This window comes from Manduca sexta, chromosome 23 (genome assembly GCF_014839805.1).
Source record: "Manduca sexta isolate Smith_Timp_Sample1 chromosome 23, JHU_Msex_v1.0, whole genome shotgun sequence".
Taxonomy (NCBI): domain Eukaryota; kingdom Metazoa; phylum Arthropoda; class Insecta; order Lepidoptera; family Sphingidae; genus Manduca; species Manduca sexta.
Window position 1 is genome coordinate 15,103,948 of NC_051137.1, and position 23,224 is coordinate 15,127,171.

The 23,224-nt window shown below is 34.9% G+C and overlaps 1 protein-coding gene across 10 annotated transcripts in view; it reads left to right on the forward strand.

The window, feature by feature from the left end:
• Positions 1-654: 654 nt before the first annotated feature.
• Positions 655-23,224, forward strand: part of LOC115449331 (GTPase-activating protein skywalker) — a 144,648-nt gene continuing 122,078 nt past the window's right edge. For 4 of the 10 annotated variants that reach the window (XM_037442092.1, XM_037442096.1, XM_037442089.1 and 1 more), the window contains exons 1-2: positions 656-1,132; positions 1,465-1,752. In XM_037442092.1, coding sequence (XP_037297989.1) covers positions 1,641-1,752 — 112 coding nt within the window. In that variant the 5' untranslated portion in view covers positions 656-1,132; positions 1,465-1,640. Of the gene's footprint in view, positions 1,133-1,464; positions 1,753-21,344; positions 21,640-23,224 lie in introns of those variants that run through there. The other 6 variants (XM_037442087.1, XM_037442088.1, XM_037442094.1 and 3 more) reach the window with 4 other exon arrangements.

The following is a 23,224-nucleotide window of genomic DNA, read 5'->3' on the forward strand; positions in this document are numbered from 1 at the left end:
AATACACATTGTTTCTCCTACATTGCAAAGTTCATGATTATAACATCGCCACAAATAAATTTGAACACGCGAAAACAAAGTATCTATTATATGATGATTTTGATGTTTTCGTTTATTTTAGACAAATATGAAATCTCTGTACCGCATTCAACTATTTCCAACAATTTTCGTAAAGGTTCTCCGATCGCTTTATGAATGATTATTTAAATTATGAGTAGAGTGTCTTTACTTGCTTATAATTTTCAAATATTAATATTAAATTCTAGTTATCATGCATAGATACTACTTCTATTTTTATGAACTTTGGTAAATTGTAAGTACTTATAATTTTTATTAAACTTTAAAATCTATTAAGTTAAATATTTGAATATATATTCAAATCTTATCACGTAGAATTATTAGGTAGGTAATCATTTGTCCTAATTGAGATGGCCATGAGTCAATGATAAAATAAAACTATTTTTATAATTTAGCTTACTTCAAATTTATTAATTCTGTTTTAAAATGCTCTAAAATTTTTCGAATTAGCCTATTATTGAAATAATGTTTGTACGTGATTTTTTTCTAAATAGAATAAATACATAGGCACAAAGAGTATAGTTTCTGCGAAACTACCATCTGGTTTTTTGATGACTAACTAACTAGTCTATGCTCTTCCTGTTGGACGGTACGACGAGTGTGCGAGATTCTTTAATTCACGATCGACTTCTCGTAAATCGCGTATATTGTAGACGTGTGTTTCGATTCCAGCGTTGGAATAATTTCACATAAAACTGAATTCGCGCACTTGCCAGGCAATTTTTCACACAATCGCATATTATCGAATAAAAACTGAAACGACTTTCACCGGATACATCGATAATTTGATTAACGAAAGCAGAGGGTCCCATAAATACACCGAATAAAATTGTAACAATGTATCCGTGGTCAGTTACATACATATCTTTGTGATGCACAGAGTGGTTCGTTTAAGTGACAAAGCAAAAGCGTCGGCTCCCATTCGAGACTATTATCCTATTCGTGATTGCGTTGGGCCGGGAACTGGCCACTTGGGTTAGTCGCCGCGGGGACTCCAAAGCGGTAAATACGGAGGCGCAGATCCTGCTACGCATCATTTATCGTCAGGATTGCGGTGAGTACGGACCCCTCGGGGTGCTCGCTACTTTTCATACACATTTTATTAGCGTGTTTGAACATTTTCGATGTCGGCGTCTGACATTGATCAGCCGCCCGAAAGTCTTAAAATAGCTATAAAATGTCAAGTCTGCCCTGGCAGCGGCGCGATCAGCTGATGGCCGCAGTTTTAATTACGTTAGGTAACCAATTGTAACTAAGATGCCGTTATCGCAGGCACCATAATCGCTTGATTATTTCATTTATCTGATAGGGTTATCAGCGCGATACAGCATAGCATATATTGGCAGTCTTGACATGGTACCAGTGATTTAAAATATTCTGTTGCAGATTTAAAAATGGTGCAGCAAGATTTGACCTAGAACATTGGGACAGTACGAGTGTTAAACGATGGCTCGAGGTGGCTCGCAGGTGTGAGCTCTGACTGAGCTGAGGACCTGGGGAATCCAGTGCAGTGTTGTGTTGTGTCTAGTCATAGTGTGTGAGTGTGTGTCGGTCACGCCGGGATGCCCTCCGTGATGTTGTCGGCAGTGTTGGAAGAGGAACCCGACCTGTACGAGGCGTTCCCACCTCATGTGGACCCCACCGGAATTACCATTCTCACCGATAGCCCACCAGGTAATTGTCATCATACTCAACAGTCAATTATTATTTTAATTAATTATTATATTTTGTTAATTACCAAATTTTTACAAGTCATCATATCGTATCATTGATTTTTTTACATTGTTTTATAGACAGTTGCTTTTTTTCATACATCATCATACTGATAGATCATTCATTTTTATACATACAATTAGAAAATAGTCCCATTTATTATCCATGCAAAATTCAACCCTAATTTTACTTTTTCTACCATACAGCTATTGATAAAGCCATAGTCCCACTATCTGTATGGATTCTAAAACATTGGTAAAATTATATAACATATAATAATTGTACATATAGCTTGGCAGTGGGATGCTAGCTATTTTTAACCAACCATCTGGCATAGGGCAAAAATTTGTACCAAACATGTAACATGTGAATTGGAGTGATAAATTCCCCACAACTGAACTGCTTTAAATTGTATTATTATCATTACACAATCATGTTTGATTTTGGACTTTAATGATTAAAAGATAAATATTAGAATGTTTTAAAGTGGCAAATTTTTCCATGTCATTGCTGTTAGCATTTATAATAATTTTAATAAAACATTAATTTACATTCATTTTGTGTTGCATAAAAATATTAAAATGGAAAAATTGTTTATGCATTTTTTTAAATGATGGTCACACTAACCTTCTTCAATGAAATAATCTGTTGACACTAATATGAGTTTTTTATCATGATTGCTAAACAAAACATGATGATACTTCAGATCAAGAGACAGATTTATCAAGATGAGATTAAATTATATTACTCTTGTCAAATGTGGTTTAAGATATATTCAATTGGTTTCTAGGAATTCTTGTGATTTTTCTACAAATATATACTTATTTTAAAAAGGTTTACTTCTTAGTAAAAATTCAGTATCGCGTTCTACGATTTCGATATCCAATACGTATAGTTTCGATACAATAACATCAGGTAACGGAACTTAAATAAAACATTCGCCATGAAGTTTATGGAGCATTCATCCGCGTAAAAGCATGAATTCTTCAGACTCTAGGGAAATAAAGGTTTCCCCAAGGTGATCTTGTGGTTGTGACGAAACTTAACGGCCGAGATACCCATAGCACGGAGTTTTGACGATTAGTCATATCTTGTATCAAAAGATGTTAGATCACTTTATTTGTCACGTGTAATGGGTTTGTATATGGACTACTTTTTGTATTCACGAGGAAAATGAGGTTACCTCGCTCGTGGAGGCAAAAAAGTTGTCAGAACTGTTTAGTGTATTTCCCCAATTTAATGATAAGACAGTCAAAACCATGGCTTCTTGTGTCTTTCATCTTAGGCATATTTTCCATCTTCTCTACGTATTCCTGCGGCATATCACGACTCACGTCTGATGAAATCTTTCACGCATTCCAAAGTCGAAGATTTCCAAAATCAGTTATATTATCTTCGAATTTTATCGTAAGATATGATTCGATATTGATATCAATCAGTATGCAACATTATATAATTAACATCATTAATGCTTAAAGAAATTTACGGAAGTTTCTAGAATGCGTAACATTATCGAATATATCATATTAATTGTACATGATTGAGTTACCGTCGTTTTTACACATAAAATGAAGTGCACTGAATTGTGCAACTAAAAATTATGGATTAACATGATAATATACTCGAACGGACATGCTTTATTTGCCTTATACGCGATGTACCAATTGTGTTTTATGAAGCAATAAAATAGATAATACAGGCCAATCAAAATGCACATTCCTGTTAGTCACCGATAATCGGTTGAAACAGAATAACACTGTAATCCTAGTTCGACAGCAGGACATACTAAATTCAGTAAATTATAGAAGTTATTTTGTATACGTGTAAGTTCTTTAGCCACTTAAGCACTTAGGCAGTAGTAATAACGTTTTAGGCAGTGTATTGTCGATTGAAATCCTTTTGTGGGCATTATGACCGCTTGTAAAGGTATAGTGAGTGTCAAGAGGACTTCGTCTCTACATATTCGTATAAATCGAATAATTTTATTTCTAAGATGCAACTAGGTGAAGTTAGTTTGAGCCGCAGAGGTTGGTAGCGGTGACACACATATAAAAATAATTATAATAATATCAGCCTTGTATTATATACTGTTCCACTATTGGGTACAGCCCTACTAATGAGAGGGGTTGCGCCTTAGTTCACCACGTTGGATTAGTGCGGATTGGTATACTTCACACACCTTCAAAATTTCTATAGAGGACTTCTCAGGTTTGTTCACGATGTTTTCCTTCACCGTTCAAGCAAGCGATAGTTCACAATAAATACACACATCATTTTAGAAAAGTTAGAGGTGTGTGCCCTTGGGATGCGAACCTGCGGACATTGTTCTCTGTTCTACACCCTACTACAACTAGGCTATCACCGCTTTATAATAAAGAGAAAAATAACTGAATAAAATTATATCGTTAGGTAATAACCCTATACATGAAGCAAAACAAAACACTAAACAAATCGCTGAGTAGGTTATTTCAATGGGTTCTCAACTCCGCCCACTACAAAACGAGATAAAGGACGTAAAGGTCAATTATATTAATATAAACTGAGCGATTTTATTGCTTACCATATACATTGACGGCTATTCTTGTAAATAACATCCTTCATTCCCGAAATAACCACCGTGGTGCTAGCACATTTATTATTCTCTATCTTGCGCATTAATGTGATGTCTTCTCTATGTATCTTCCCTTCGTCTTGTCTAGCTACAGCTCTTTCATTCTGTTAGTATTAAAATGGCTTTGTACTGCTATTCGGGAGACTATTACGATATAGACCAGGATTATATTTACATATTTTTGTTAAAACTTTTGCCGTTTGAGATAATTTTAATGGAATTACAATACACTGTACAATACAATTCTGTATACAGAACGAATAAGCGTGTTCGCTTCGGAAAAGTATCTACAAATACAAATTGTGGTGTTATTGGATGGTGATCACTTACTACCAAGTGACCCATTTGCCCGTCAGCCGGTCATCTGGTTTAAATAACATTAACATCGTTAAACAAGAGCCATTAATATTACAGCTTTATTACCCCCTTATTCCAAGACGTTATTTATTTAAGATCTATCTTTGCTGTGATAACAAGTCTGTTTCTTAGCGCTGACGGCATGGCAGCCTTCGCAGTGCATAGACATAGGGCCGTTGTGATTGGCTAATATTGACATACAACTTGAATCTGGTTGGCTGTCAAATAAACAAAGCTGAGAAACAGACTTGTTATTACAGCATTGCTCCGTCCTTAGATAAATAACGTCAATGAATAAGGGGGTTATTAGTATTAAAACTAAAGTGTTGATTACTAATTTTATTTCTACCGTAACTCTTACAAACACAATTTTATAGGTCGCCGTCTTTAGGTCCTTAAGTATTCTTTACTGAATTGCAGTGAATGACGACATTGATGATGTTTATCCATAATTTGCACTGCGACGTGCAACTTGTATATAAAAATTTCAAGGTCTAAAAGAATACCTCATTCTGGTCTCACGTGATTGGTCTATTGTTTTCTTCTAGCAAGTAATAGCACTGGACCCGATGTTCAGTAGTCCTTTAATATCGACTTACAAAATTGTTTTGTGTTTGTCAAATAAATGTCTTGGTAAAGACTACTTATAATGGTCTGTTGAAGCGGAACTGTGTATCAAATCACGCGGTTTAATTCTCCAAATCTCTTCTCCAGCGTGCAACATGACTTCAGCAAAAACGCCCTTACTAATGTCAGCCTACTTTATAGCTTCTTCACGTCCCTTCAGGAAACCGGTATCGATTTTGTTTGCGTAGCCGGCGGTTTCCCATCGCCAGATCGTATCGATAAGTCTGAACAAACACGGGGCTTTATACTCGGCTGTTGAAGGCCACAACCGCACCGAAATGTTGGCCAGCCGCCAAATAAAGTAGACTAATTAAGAGGTTCGTGGCTTTAATGAGCAAATACTAGATGAGTTGACATTAATTGTGTACGTGTTTGAGGTTTTTTCGTCTTCGGTGATCTCGTAAGGTTTAGATATGTTGTTTTTTGCTAAATTAATAATTTAATTAGTTGTGACGTGTTGTTTTCGTGATGGTTTGCATGCTCTGAATAATTTTGCATTTGTTTCTTTATTTTTATAGACTGGTCCAATAAGTTTTGTTCTTTGCGAAATAGGTTTTATTTGAGTAGGATTAGAGTTATTTCTTTGTGGCATTTAAATATGTCTTTCGGCTATCGCTTTTAACGGGAATAATAATTCTGCTGAAACTACGCGTGACGAAAAGTTTCGTGATGTTGTTAATATCACAAGTCCATGCAGAATCAAGGTCCATTCTCCGATGGTTTACAAGTTCCAACCAGTCTCTAACCATAACTATCAGGCATATTATTAACAAAGGGAGTGTGGGAAATTACATTGCACCATCTAACTGACCAATTAATCTACATTTTTTTCCATGTACAACATTTATTTCATTAATAACGTTTTAATTTTTTTATACTTTCGCAACAACACGTGTCGTGCGATATACCTAACTCCATATTAACTACTTAGGCTGAAAGTATGGAAAATTCCAATCCAATTAATTAGTATTGTGAAGTGAAATGTGCGAACGTTGTTGTTGTCCATATGAAAATGTCATTTTTACACACCGCCGTTAATTTATGAAGCACGAAGCTTATTGTAGCCTCAGTTTGTTTGTACGTCCTTCGTTTATTTTACGGCTTTGTGCGAATATGTTCGTGCACCGAGATTTAGTTGGGCCTACTGTCCGTTTATGTGCGTGATCATTTCATTATTGCTTGTTTATAGTATTGATACGTTTGAGGGAGTTTAGCGTCCTCTGCCAAATTCCTTAAGCTTCAAGCCTGATGCTCGATACTTGCGCATGCTCATATGAAATGAGTATTTTGGTGCCGACGCACTTTAGATATTAAGACGGACTTGAGTTTGATTTTAATAGCCTTTCAAATCTAAGGAATAAGTAAGCGTCTTAAAATGTTACATAACAGGAGTTTGTGGTGTTTTTAAATATAAAACACTTTCCGCAGAATATATATAATGCCAAACCGTTTGTTTCCAAGTTTACTGCATCAACGGCCGTGTGAATAAGTAGGAAGTGTTTGTGTATTAAGTTCCACCCACGCAGGTTTAAACGGCGGAGGTGCGCCCGCATTGCTGTGCTCTTCGATTAATATTCCGTTCGCACTCGTGCATTGATGTGTTTCAATATGCAACGTTATATCGTCAAAACGTTGCTGACGGTTATTGTTTTTTATGTAATAATATTTCCTTTTGTTTATCGGACTGGTGAAATTTTGAAGTCCTTCATTCGCTGATAAATGCACCATGGATTCATGTAGAGTAGTTAAACCACAGTATATTTGTCTTAAAAAGTATGTACCGCGTGGGGCATTATTAGTAATTATTACGCTTGATAGCCTTATATATGCTAATGGTTTTGTCGTCGTATTTTAGATAAAGAAGCAATTATAGCATTCAATTAGTCGGATATAAATCCGTCCCATCATGTGACAGGGAGAGTCTATTATACTTATCTTAAGACTATTAAAAAACTCTAAACTTGTAATTGTTAAGTTATTGCGTTTATTGAAACCTTTACACATTTCTTGAATTCATATATTAGAATGTTATAATACTACTCTGTGTATTTCGCAATGTAGCTGTAGCTGCTGTATGTGATTTGCCATTTTATTATTGATTAGTCAGCACTGTCTGGTTGGCTATGATCCAAGCAATTTCGCTTTTTACATCTTATTTTTTACTTAACAACAGCGCGCTTATCGGACTATGGTTTCGAATTTTTAATATAATGCGTCTATGCTTTTTGCATGTTTCATTCTTCAAGCAGTGCTCAACAATGAGATAAATTAATACAGTTTTATTGTTGTTGAATTATGAACTTCATTTTAATAATTTTTGATGTTCTTATTATCTTACGGAGAAATTCTGTTGAGTCATCACAGATTAAATTGGTACACGAAATTTCAATGTCTGTGACTCAAATGTTTACTTGAAAACGCGTACACTAGACTCGGTTATCTGGTAAATTATTTTTATCCTTAGCAATTAGATAAGATACAGAATGTTTCCTAGATTCGAATGACTCGGCAGTAGGTATCCAGAATCCGATTTGGGTAAAGTGTAATAAATTACCATTTTATCTCGTTACGTACCGAGCGAGGAAACTTCTGCTGCAATATAGGTTAATTGCGAATTAGATAATGTTTCTTAGATTATGCTGTACACAGTTGTTAAACAATCTAATTTATTGTGACTGAGTGTTGCAATGCTTTATGATGTAAAGATAAATGAATGTTGGTAATTATTAACGATCAGGCTTTAATTGTTGACGTTGGAACACTGTATAGAAACTTCGGATGGTTAGATGCAATAAGTTGTTGCTTTTAAAAAATACAAATTTTGACCAAATATTTTAATTTAACGAGGATGCTTTCGAATTTGGATAATGGAGTAAATAGGGAGTCTAGGACATATAGAACTCTTAGTGAAGATGCAATTATTTGTCTTGCAGGTTTCACAAGCGAATAAAAACGTGTATATTTATCAATATCATTGTAATAATAGTCTACATATCTTTTCTGCCGCAAGATATTTGTTCACTTCCGTCCATTCATAAACGTTATGGATCTTTCTTTTGTATATCATACAGTTCAAAATTTAAGACTCAGATCATAATATTCTTCTTTATTTATTTATTATCAAATTTACCCAAATTTGTGTGTACATTTTTTTTATTGGCCAAACTATTTACTTCGCGCGTTTAAATATTTCACGGACGCATCGCAAACCTTACGGTTAAACGCTGTTCGGTGTGTTTCCTTGAAACTGCATTGTTTGTGAAATACAGTGCCATGTTGTGCATTGCTTTGTCAACAGTCTTAGTTTTACAATAGATGCCATCGTTTGCACAACGATGATAGTTCTGTATCAACTCTTTGATCCACCAGTCCAAGTTGCTGCGGGGCTAAATTATTTGTTGCGTTTAATGACTGATGGATGTTGAAATAGTTATTTATACTCATAAATATCAAGATATTCATATGCCGTCAGGTGGTAACCATGAACTAATTTATCAAAATGATGGAAAGTCGTATAATTTTTAACCGACTTCAAGGGAGGAGGTTGTCAATTTAGCTGACTTTAAATTACAGTGGCGAAAAGTCCATATAATCCGATTCCTCCCGGCTTCCGTCTATGAAGAGCTTATCTAGAATCTAATTATCATTAGAACGATTTGCAGACCGCTTTTATGCTAATACCTAAATCTTGTACCTTTACCTTTAGAAAAATTTCACTTTATGCACTGCCTCGTTACCAAGTCTTCCTGTGTTGTAGATTAAAGTATGTTAAGTTCGCTGACAGAGATATTTTATTTAAAAAACTAGTTGACCCGACAGATGTTGTCCTGTCTTAACTATGTATGCACGCGCGCATTTTGTCGATCGCTGACAGTTATTTCAAATCACTGACAGTTATATAGAATTAATATTGTCTAACTTTATTTATATTGTCTTAAATTTTCTAACGTTCGGCGCAACTTTTTGAATTTTTTCTTTCATAAGAACCTTCTCCTGACAATATAAATATATATATATATATATATATATATACCTAGTCTTGCCATAAATATTGTAATAAAGAAAAAAGAAAATTGTTAACTGCAAATAACATTTATTACTTTTACAGTGTGTCAGTTTAATACATAAATATAAAACAATTAAAAATATAAAAAGCTTATTCGAAGTGGTCTCCATTGGCTGCAATACAGTCCTTTAAACGATGAGGCCAGTTATCAATAGAAGCACGCACTCTTTCCATGGGAAAATTCTTCACTGCCAATCGTATAGATTGTTTTAGGGACTCCAAATTATCATGGCGTTTAGAGCAAGCTGTACTCTCTAAAACTGACCACAAATCATAATCCAGCGGATTAAGATCGGGACTAGACGACGGCCAGTCTTCAGCTCTGATGAAGTCCGAAACGTTCGATTCCAACCAAGACTGCGTGGACCGAGCTTTATGACCCGGCGCCGAGTCTTGCTGGAAGGACCATACTTGGTTATTGAACATGGTGATGTTAAGGGGCTTAACTACCTTCTCAAGAATGGTATCTTGATACACTTGTGCCGATGTTTTGATACCTTTTTCACAAAAATATGGCTCAGTCACTCCTTCATAGCTAACACCCCACCAAACCATCACTGAAGTCGGATAATGTCCACGTTGCACTCTGTCGACTAATTGGGAAGCTTCCTTAGAGCTTTGAGCATAAATACGGTCATTTTGTTTGTTAAAATGTTGCTCAATTGTAAAAATTTTCTCATCCGTAAACAAAATTTTTCTGTGACCTCCCTTTGCGTACCGCTTCAGTAGTTGTTTCGATTTTACCACCCTATTCTTCTTTAAATTATCAGTTAAGAAATGGCCAGTGCGTCTCTTATAGGCTGCAAGTCCTAAGTCATCTTTTAAAATACGCGACATGGTTCTAGGTGCTATCTTCATTTCCCGAGATAAAATCTTTTGCTTTCGGACAGGATTTCTTCGAATTCTTTCCCTTACTGCTTTGACCACCTTTTTCGTACGAACACTACGTGGACGGCCAGATCTTTTCTGTCACAAACAGAGGAGGTCTCATTGTACCTATTAATAGCCCGGTACACAAACATTTTACTAATACCAAGTGTATGGAGAGTTTTAAAAATTGCATTTGGCTCCATACCTACTTTGTGTAATGCTATCACAGCGATTCGGTTCTCTTTATCACCCCACACCATTTTAATATCGCAAAATATTTTACAATGTATTGGCGCCAAAATGAGAAAACACAATGAACAATCGTATAAAAATGACAGATTCGAAATTCAAATGTAATATTTTTTTATAATTAAGTGTAACAGTATTTATGGCCAGACTAAGTATATATATATATATATATATATATATATATATTTAAAAAAATTGTAAACGCCATATTTGATTAACACAAGTGTTGTAAGCCGCTTCAGTTTGGACATTATTTGTGGCTACAGAGAAAGTTTTTACACTGAATATACGACTTGATGGATGGCATTTACTGCGGTTTGGTGGTCAATGAATGTGATGGAAGTAGTTGCGGTGTTAATGATACTAGATTTACTAAAGCTTTAAAAAATGTGTTGAATAACATACGACACTTATAAACTTACTAAAGCGGTTAAGTTTGTAGTGAGTCCTTTAGATGTGTACAGAATTATTAATATGGCATCAATTTGGAATATCGACTTATGCACAATCTGCTCCTGGATCGAAATTGGACATCCTGTGGCTGATGATGATGATGCACTATCCATGATTTATATGCAAAATGCATCCAATGTACTATGTGGAAAAACTGACGAAAATGGCCAAAATATACAAATACATACAAGCTGGTCTCTAGTTGTAATACAACTGTTTCATTCAGTCTTCTACAATTTAAAAGCAATATCGAATGTTAATTTTTCATAATTTCCATTTATTCACTTTCAGCTCGTTATAATACCAATGTAGTGCGTGTATTTTATATCGTGTCTACCGCAATACGTATAAATAATTCATATTTATGTATAAAAACCAGTATAATTAGAATTTCACAACACAGTACGATACCAGTGCCATCTATTTTAAGAATCAGATCATAATTACATTATTTGCCACTGGAGCAAATTACCGGGATAGATAGCCTATGAGTTAATCCAAGGCATGGTCTATTCTTGTGCCAAATCTCATCTAAATCCGTTCAGCTATTTCTGTGTTAACTTGTAACAAACATCCAAACATTTTCATCAACATTCGCATTTAGATTAGCAAGAAGTAAGATAGAATGGTAAGATAGTATGATAAGATTGCTGTCAGTGTAAACTCATCTGGAAGTTATTGCGCAATATATTGCTGCTAGAACTTTCTAGTCTATGCATTAAGAAATTGAACTCTTATTGTTAGGTCTTGGATAGCTGGAAGGTTTCCGTGGAAATAATCTTATTTACAAATGTATTATCTTTATGGTTTTATTCTACTAGTTTAATAGAAACGCTGTCTAGATTCTAGATAATGTAGGTTGGTTGTTTATCAATGAAAGCGCAAATACCCCGTCGCGTCTAATTAGCGATATCAGTTAATAATCTCCGTGTAAACCTCAGAAATGTTACCCAGGAGATGCTGAAAAAATAGATTGACTTGGAAGGTTGCTAGATAAACCTTTATATTAATTGGCGAATATAAATTTCAAGCGAACTACGGCTTCATTTTATTATGTAGTCGTTTTAACTGTTTAGAATTTGTATCAATGTTTTAAAATTTTCTAGAAAAAAAGTGATGCTATTTTTTTTATTATTCGATTAATCCGAATGTAATTAAAAATGTTTTATCAGATGTGATTTTAAAATAGACAATAATATCGTTTTTGAATTGCAAAAAACTGCTTTACGAAAGGAACTGCATTGGCAGAGTTTTTGACTCGACTTCAGACTTGAGTTAATATGTTATTTAGCTCCAAGCCTTTATATAAGAATATTTTGAGTATCCACTTGCCTCCGATAAAGCATTGGAATGCAAATTTTTCGTTGATGACGTAATTTGTTATTGTACTGAAGTTATTGGTAATTTGTTTCTAATAGGCACTAAGTAGACATAAAATGGTTGAATAAATAGTACTTGTGATGTGCTCTGTTAGCGGTTATCTGTTCCGGATTATAGGAATATTGACTCATAATTTTGCTAGTAGGTACTAATTTAGTTACTATGATATAGTCAATAAGGTAAGATGTTGAAATTAGTGCTTGTAGTATGAAAGAATGTCTATGTTCAGTAACTTTAGCTAGAATTATTGCTAACCAAATGATTAAGAAAAAGCGTAGATTTTATTCTATTTATTTTAATAGAGTGATCGCGTTTTTCCCGGCTTTCCTGTAATTAATGTTCCATTATGAATTTAGTAGACGTATGGGTTGCATTATGTGAATCCAGGACTTTATCAATATGCCACTTATCATCCAGATCTATTTAGCGATTTTCGCGTTTGCTCTTAACGAAATTCTTTCAAATATATACAATACGATTGTTAAATAAAATTAATAAAAAAAAAAATAGTTCTACAGTTGCTTCCGCTTTATTTATTATAAATATCTAGTTTCAGTACACATTAAACATTCATATAAAATATTGCTAAAAAATTGACGTACGTATTTTTATATCGAATGTCGACACGTTGCGTTGGCTTTTAAATTATTACGTCAGTGGAGTTGATGTTTTTGATAAGGATAAATTAGAACTATTGTCTATTATTTTGTGGGCGTGTCGGAGGCTCGTCTACTCTGTCGCTAGCAACGAATGAGACTATCGCATTAAAGTTTAAAACTCCAGGGAAACGGTCGCTTTGAGTGGCTTAAATTATGTAAAGCACTTAGAGAGTTTTGTTAATGCTAAAAGTTAGAACGTAGACGGCTTAAAACATGATATATGTTATTTTGAGCCTATATTTTTTATAGGACATGGTTGCGAAATACGGGGAAAACGGTCTTAATTTGTTATAGTGTCATAAAAAAATTACGAGATGGCGCTAGTAGTGCGACATTCGCAGGTAACAATATACTATAAATATTCTCACATAACATTCAGATTCATAATAGTTAGTAAGTATGTTTCTGTCGATATTTATTACCACGTACTATAAAACTATGGAACCAATAGGGGACCGGACTCATTTTTGTTCTTTATTATTATCAAATATTTACGTTATATAAATTATAACACAGAAAGAATTATTTAAATCCGGTAAAAAATCAACAAGTTATAAGTTTTTCAATTTCGGTAGAAGGGGTAAGTAACAAGAAACAGAAAAGAGGCGCAATACCCACGTGTGACGTCATCGGGCATTACGACGCGTGCGAAAGAAAGGGATGAAGCGAAATCCCACCTCGCGCCCACTTCGGCACATAGTAATATTTGAAATATGAATTACTGGCTCATTTTTTAACCAATTTCAATGCAGTTTTCGCAGGAGGGTTTCTTTTTCGTATTATTAACCATTACATATAAAATAATGTACAAAATCAAACACAGGCCGGTCCCCTATTACCGCCAGCAGTATTTACCGAGAGATATGACCTGGCGACCTTCAAAAATAGAGCATATTCCCACCCAAAAGGCCGGCAATGTATTTCTATGCCCCTTGGTATTGGACAAGTTCATGGGCAGCAGTGATCACTTACCATCAGGTGAACCGTATGCCCGTTTGCTCCCATATCAAAAAATAAGAAGCTTTTGTCAATAGTTGATATGCCCTGGGTCATGCCACGTCATATAATAATAATAAATAATAATAATATCAGCCCTGTATTATATACTTGCCCACTGCTGAACACGGGTCTCCTCTACTACTGAGAGGGATTAGGCCTCAGTCCACCATGCTGACCTAGTGCGGATTGGTAGACTTCATACACCTTCGAAATTCCTATAGAGAACTTCTCGGATGTGCAGGTTTCCTCACGATGTTTTCCTCCACCGTTGAAACGAACGATAAATTCACAAAGAATACACACATAATTTGTTAGAAAAGTCAGAGGTGTGTGCCCTTGGGATTTGAACCTGCGAACATTCGTCTTGGCAGTCCGTTCCACACCCAACTAGGTTATCGCCACGACATATATACAAAAAATACAGTAATGTATGTGTTAACGCAACTAGCAATCTAGTGATACAGCAACCCGCAATGCTGCAATTAGCAGTTTCCGCGCGAGTATCGAACCGAGCTGTAATTAAGACGTAACAGTTTAATTTTGTTGTGTAATGTTCATTGAATCAATATGTAGAGTAAAGTGATTTTAGTTGAGTTACGCTGTGGTCTAGAATGATAGACAGGAAAATGAAGTAAGTTATTTAGAATGTGATCTCTACCTTGCGATTTTTGGTAAACACTTGGTAGTTAATAAAAAGAGACAAGTATAATATAACTGCCTTGGTGGCGTAGTTGTATATGTACACGGTACTAGTACGACTACTGCGCCGAGGTCCTGGGTTCGAATCCTGGGTCGTGCCGATAATAATTGTGACTAGGTTTTTCCATCTCTAAAATTACTCAGTCGCAGCTCGGAGTCAGTAAGTTGGCGGGGTGATACCTTCCTTGCATCAGAAAGCATATAAAGCCGTTGGTCCTGCGTTTAATCTCTCTCCGGTCATGTCGGACTACCGTCTCACTGAACTGTGAGATTTAAGGAACAGAGAGTCCACTTGTGTATTGCACACACACACACTTGTGCACTGTAATATCTCCTGCGTACTTGGCTGATCTCTATTGAGGCTGGCCGCCGTGGCCAAAATTTTGTTAGGAAGAGATCACTTTAATAATTTTAATCAATTAAGAATATCTTAATACATTATTGTGTTTCAAATCTGGTATTATAAGAAGTCTGATGTCGCTTCATCCAGATTCTAAGAATGTTAATTTGTCTCGCTCATAGATTAGTAACGCCCTCTCGTGAGCAACCATTGTAGTATAGAGAACGTGTTAGTTAACTTTGAAAGCCAAATCAGATAATAGCGTAATAAATGTTAATGTATTGTGTCAAATTGTCTGTATGTCAATACGTGTTAAATTGGATTTACATGTAAGGTTTTTGAACCCAGATCTAATCGTACGACAACAGATGCAAATCAGCCTTCATATTTACTAAAATGTATAAATTAATTAGTATCCATAACATACGTTAATTTTTTATTTGGATACCACAATTCATTAACACTTTGGTTTCAAATTCTTACGTACAATCTAACAATCTTTATTTTCTGTGTCTGATCATCTTACTGCTGTTATAAACAATTATTTATTTAAAGATATTATTTGTAATTTAAAGATATTTTTGTAGTTCGCGGCTTCGCCCGCGTTAAAAGCCTTTCTTGCTACAACGGTCCCTAAAACACTATACCGATCTATAGTGTTATATTTACGTCACCAACGCCATCTATTGTAAAAATCAGATAAGTATATTACTTCCCATGGAAAAAAATTACTGAGGTAGAAGGTAGCCTATGTGTTAATTCAGGACATGGTCGATCCTTGTGCCAAATTTCATCTGAATCCGGTCAACTGTTTTTGAGTTTACTTCTAACAAACATCCAAACATTTTCAGAAACTCATATTCATAATATAAGTAAGATAATACGGAGCTTATTTTTGATACACTCTATTTTTGCTGGTGGTAGGTTATATTTTATATCCGCCCGGATAGCGACCACCGTGCACTAGGTCTTCAGACACGCCGTAAAGGCCCTAATTGTGTCACGTTCCGGGATCAGCCTCTGTGTATATTCGGTTCCAACAGGCCGCCATAATTGTGTCAACTGTCAAAGGGTATTCAACTCTCGTCAGTCGGCATTCTATTAGACCCCATTCCACTTACGATCAGGTGCAGTAGGTTCATTTTGGCGTAACCGTATGAAAAAAAACAATTACTCTATAGAATTATTGTGAGCAATCAAGACGAGTACACGCAACGCGCATGGTTCGTAAACTAGGTGATTTGCACCACAATAGGTTGACGCAACCGTGGCGCGATGTTTCCACCTCGGAAGAAGCGCTGGTGGGGCTATCGCGCGATCTCCACCTGGCGAAAGGCGTCTTAACCCTACACTATTGTAAGCAAATGATATTGGTGTTTATTTTTTGGTTTATAAGGTGCAAAATGTCATTGTTAATGAAAATGGGGATGTTGATATCAGATTTAATAGGTGTGAAGTTATAATAGCCGATTCTCGGACTTAGCACCTGGCCTCATGCAGATTTTGAATGTTGAAATGGTACATAATAATGATTCATATATGTCATTGTGCATTTTGACGTAAAAGAAGATATCTTTAATTTATTGTTGAAGAATTAAATTACAATAAATAATAAAACCAGCATTTCATTTTGAAGCAGAACTGGGATTTCTTCGACTAGCCGCTAGGAATATATGGCTATTAAAAGAGAGTAATTAAACTCAAATAATTATTTCACGGGATAACACTTTCTGTTTCGAAAGTCTTTGTTATTTACTTAAGTTATTAAAGGTTTATTGTATCCCAAATTATAATGGATTATAGTCTATAGCAGTTCCGTTCCAAATGCCTAAGGTGTGTGATTATGATAATTGCCGGTGAAATTTAATTCCATCGGAGTGGACGGCAAGTGGTTACAATCATTTCACCCTTTCACATACACAATAACTGATCTGATCAACTAAGTATTTTGTCTAAGCAATGTTATTGATAGATTATTTAATTAAGGACCTGTTTTACGAAGTCTGAGGAAAGGGTAATCGTCGAATATAATATAGGGCGACCAAATAGAAAAGTTAAGCTCCCAAATAAATGGTAAACAAAGAAATGCATTAATTATTAATTGTCTTATACTTTAACTGCCGGATAATATTTACATTTTGCTGGTGCACGCCTAAAAAAAAAATTAGAACGTCTAATTATTGTAGCTATAAATTTATTGATTGTATAAGAAAGTGTATGGTGACACGTTGAGTAACCGCGCGCACGTTAGTGATTGTAATGTGTTTTATGAGCAATGAATTTTTAATATTTCCTATTGATCGCTCTGCGGGAATCCCGTTATTGATACTCTGTGTAGTCGGGTAATTAAAGATCTGACTATCAGCCATGTGACCGTGCATTATCAGATAATAAAGGTGTATTTTATATGAAATTTATCATAAAAGCAACAGATCTAGGTAAAGTTATTTGTCTCAATGTCCATATTTGCACCCAAGCATTGCTGTGGTCTAGCTTGGAGGACATTTCAAATGATGAAAGTTTATATTTTTCCAAGGTAAAATATCTATGTGACATTTATTAATCCTAGAGACTAGGTCTAGCTATGTGCCAAATGACATCATAATTCCTTCAATGGTTCCTGAGTTTACTTGTAACGAACATCCAAACATTTTTACGAAATCCCATTATAATGTCAGCACCATAAATTTTGTGGGATAGTAATATTTCGAACATAACGCAAGTTAGTTGCAACATGATCTTTGACACCCAAGGTATCGGATACGAATCGATGATGTCATTGTATTTCTTGTAGGAAACTTGTTTTTTTGAATCTTTTGTTTGGTGGCTGGTCGATGATCTTTTCCGGAAGCGACACTATAATGATATCTGCTTAAATGTATATCGAAATGCGTATTGTACAGCCTTGGGAAATTTTTATTGCTGTAATATTCAAAAAGTACTGATTTCCATAGTTTTTTGACCTCTACTGAAGAAAAGGTTACGGATTGGTTAGTTCAAAGAGTTAGTGTAACGCGAGAGGAACGTATTGCCAAGGCGTGTTTTCATTCATTCAATTCAATAATTTGATGTAAAAGGTGGATATATTATTATGTCGTTTAAATTTTAGATAGAAACTCTGGGAATGCTGAACTCATTTAGATTATATTTTTCACATATGAAGATACAGACATAACGGATATGTCATATAACATTGTCATCAGTCTATCCATTTTCTGGGAAAACACTCATTTGGGATTTCACTCTGAGAAATGTCTGGGAAGCCTGAGTTAAACCGCAAGCAACAACTTACAATTTATTTCACTCTAGACCTAAAATACTCATTTATACCACTTAAACCACTGCACCCTTAGTCTTGTTAACTGCAATAATTAAATAACATGCCTATTCATAAGTATAGAATGAATTAATTGTGATTTCATCGCCTTTATTATTGAAACGTAGTTGTGAAATATTCGAACCCTGATTCATTTTCTTCAGAATGCGGAGTCTACATGACCCCGCGCATGCGCGTTTTTTATTCTGTTTAGTAATGGGCATGATAAGGAATGGCTAGCGATTGCGTGATAACAATTAATGACTAAATTAATAGATTTACATGTCCAAAACACAACATAGTGCATTGTTGCTTTGCCTTGAGACTGAGACTTCTAATGTGTTGCCACGTAGATTAGTAGACTGCGCTAGATACTTAGTAACCTTGATATAAGTTTTTTTTTGTTTCTTTAATAAGAGGGCATGAATCTCATAAACGTAAAATGCTCGGTTCCGGAAGTTGTCGGTTTGAAAATAATGATTCGTTCGGATCTAAACCTTGGTCCGTGAAATGGGTTGGTTGTTAAATACGGTACGGTTTTTTAAGAGTTTCAATTCAGATTTTTGTCTATATATTTTATTTCATGACATTAAGCTTAGTCATTGTGACAAGAATATACAAATCTAATGTGTCACTTCGTAAGTTATTTGGGTGATGAAACGAAACGTTAAGTTAGGCAAACAAAAAAAATCTATATAATATTATTGTTATATCTTGCATGTGATTAATTAATACAGCTATTTTGGAACACGGTTTTATTAATTGTCTAGATTGACAGACGTCTAAGAAAATATATATAAATTGTGTGCATGTAATATATAACAATTATGATATAATAAAGTTTGATATTATTAATATCAACTCTGTTTTATATACTGTCCTACTGCTGGGCACTGGCCTCCTCTACTACTGAGAAGGATTAGGCCTTAGTCTTTTACGTCGGCTTAGTGCAGATTGGTAGACTTCACATACCCTCAAAATTGTTACAAAGGACATAAGTCGTCGTCGTCGTCGTCTTTACGTTTCCCTTCTTCGTTAAAGCAAGCGATAATTAACAAAGAATACACACATAACTTTCGAAGTCATAGGTGCGTGTCCTTGGGTTTTGTATCTGCGGGCATTCGCCTCGCCACTTCGTTCCACTCCCAACTAGGCTATCGCTGCTGCCAATAGAAACTCAATAATTAATATGTATATTAAGATGAGTGATGAATGTATCCCTTAAGAGGTAGGTAGAGATGCAACTGTATAACAAATGGTTTGCTTAACTCATTTTTGACTTGATAGCTGGCGAGCATATCCAAATCTGATAGCAAGTGAAATTCCGCGCAGCTCACGTATTATAAAGGATTTTTATAATATTTATTATCTTTTAAAAAGATACTTTCCATTTCACGTTAATAAGTAATTTAAGTGTACCTCACATAAGCAATTTAGTTATATTTTTGTCAAACGGTGATCAATTTGGTGTACAGCAGTAGCGAAGGGTGAGTTTTCGAAAGGGAGGCACACAACATATATGTACTACAAATATGCACAAAACCCGTTTGCAAATCGTTCAAAGAGAATTAGATTTTATATAAATCACGAAAAGGAAGCCGGCAGGAATCGAGTTATATGGACCCTTCGCCACTGGTTTACAGTAATTATTGTGTAAGCGAAATAATAGACAAAATATATTTTTTTAATGTTATAGGTAGTTTTTACAATTTTCATGACCTGCTAAAAAAATATGTACTTAATTTTTTTTTATATTAACGTAATAATTTCATTACGTTACATCTAACCGGTATATAAAATCGTACGATGTTCAGGATCTCCATAATATACATTGAAACAAAGCACAAATTAGAAACAATGATGTGACAATAAAATCGTATTGTGCACGTAACGCCTGAAGTGCATGTGATAGTATAAAATTTGCGCACTAACCGTGGCAAAGTTACTATGTCACGGCGAGTGTACACAGACGGTCATGCGCACCCAACACTCACCGACGCGGTGATTGTTTGTGATTTTATTGCGCATTAGTGATAATGTGATCTGTGCCTTAGTTTTTCGGAATTTTGAAATTTTGTGCGAAATTAATTATCGTGAAAGTGGGTCCAAATTGCGTGCTTTTGGTGCAAATCGATCTAGGATACAATATACCTTATTGGGGGAAGGAAACTAAATAATAAACAGTATCTACTTTTCCAATTAAATGTTTCATACGATTTGTTATTCTATGTACAAAAGAGATAATATTTGAAAAGTAGATATAATTATTTGGTTGCACATTGTGTTGTATTTCTTGGTAATATAAAAGGAAAATTGAGATATTCGTGAAATTGATTCATAAAGGAATAATTTGTCATGACCCTTACAACGTGTAAACAAATTATAAGTGAATCAGTTCATCAAATTCAATCAGTACTTTCTCGATCACACGTATGATACACAAATTTTGATTTGACGATTTAAAATATTGTAGTAATTAAATAATTTTCTTGTGCAATATTGTTTTGATCATAACTTATGCATATCGTACAAAATAATTTGTTTTCATAGTTATTTAACGGAAATTATAATGTATTGCGTGAAGGGCAAGAACAGTTTTGAGGAAAATATGGCTGATATTATTTTGTCCCAATTGTTTGATATTTCATAGCAAAATTTGATTTGACGTAGAATAAAATTTTGAACCAAACCACTTGATTCTATCTATATTTATCTGTGACAGAAATCGGCTGCCGTTTATTGATAACATAAAACTTGATCAGTCACTAGTCATTTTATAATGCTGCATGAAAGATCGATGGGTATTTATAAGCCCATCCAGATTGATCACAAGAAAAACATTGAAAATGTAGATTGCCTCAAAATATACTTTAAATATGATTTATTCACGTTGCAAATAAACAATTTACAGTTAATTATTTCATAATACGTGACGTGCGGTACACGTGCTATTTCGAACAGATATAAGCTTAACAATAGACACTCTATCTGTTAACATCATAATCTCGGTCATATTTCTCAGTTAATGTCTGCATTACACTGCGCTTGGAGCACGTGCACTGACACTAGTATGATAAAGAAGTGATTTAAGGAGTGACAAATGAGTAGTTTCCCCACAAATTGCCTTGGTCGGTAATAGAGCGGCCCATTCATGAATGACGAGTGCGACGTGTATGCACAGTGCTATCTCGGATATGGATAAATTGTTTAAATTTATAAAATGTGAGTATTATGTTTAACTTGTCTGCTTTTTGCGATTGTATGTTTGCGAACGGTTTAGTTTTAATCATCCATGAATTGATCATTTAAATCTTTTGCTTCTTTACTTGTTGTATTGTGATGGAGATAATTTTACTTAAAAAACCACAAAATATTTATATCAAGAAGAGCTTAGAGATATGAAAGATTTTATACATGGATCCATATTGCCTCACATACTCCCAAGAAAACACTTATCGAAAGATCCAGTTAAAACTGCTCCAATAAATTGCCTTTATACGATGACTCGGTATAAAGAATCAGGCAGTTTAATTCGTACGTTCCAAAATGTCGGTGTTATTTTCAGTGCGCAGTATAACATTTTTCAGTGTGAATATTGGCAGTATTCAAAATATATCTAAAGATATAAATTTATCTAAATACAGCTGCACAGCCGTGATGATAAGACGAAGTGCACGCCCTCGTAAAATTCCTACTAAAACAGAAATGGCAGGCATCTTTGAATATAGTGCACTCTCTTTATATACTATTACAGAACAAATACGATGAATAATAATTATTCTAGAAAATTTCTAAATCGGTAGATGAATTTTCCACGAAAGCTATTCATTATCAATAAATCTTATTATTCAGTCAAGTGTTTTTCCTCCATAAATCATCATGATACTCTTCTAATTCTCTAGTGATATCACGCTGTGTCATAGTTTTATTTAATATATTTCATAATCATCAGCCTCAGGATTCCACTGCTGGACATGGGCCTCCTCCAAAGATTTCCAAATCGAACTATTAGGTGCGACCTCTTGCGACTTATTAGGTCACATGTCCACCTCATGGGTCGACGTCCGACCCTGCTATATTTATATCGGGTTTAAATCATCATTATCGAGACTAATGTATGTTTAGATTAAATTCAGATTCGAAAAACATTTTGTGTCAATAAAAGTGACAGAATGTTGATATCTCGATTTAGTGTGACCTCGGCTTACGCATGCGTTGTTGATGCAAATGGGCTTAAAGCATTGGACACAATGGCACAGACAGGGCAGTGGCAGGACCGGGCGCTGATTTAAATTTAAAACAGTTTTATATCAACTAACTATCACAGTTCAAACACTGGTACGAAGTAAGAAAAAACACTGAAGGTTATTTACGGAATATTTAACTTAAAGAAGACAGTTGCTACACTATTGAAAGACCCAATTTCGCTTTCTAACTAATTTGATTAAACCATTTAACGAACGGGCGATTTCCATAAACGATCCGATCTCGAGAATCAACTATTCAAAGTAAGTCACGAAAACTATTCCTATTCCATTTACGCGACCGATCGAAAAAAACAATTGTTATGTTTTATTAAACTCCACGGTATATGTTTATGAGTTTAGCCTCCACTTTTAGAAGCTTGATCTCTGGTGCTGAGAATTTGCACTTTTTGATACTTGCATGGCAAATTGGCCCACTGCACCTGATGGTAAGTGTTGTGGGGTCCAATAGAATGTCGACTGATGTGAGGTGATTGCCCCTCGGCAGTCTACACTGTTATACTGGCCTGTTGGAACCGGATACACAAAGGCTGATCCTGGAA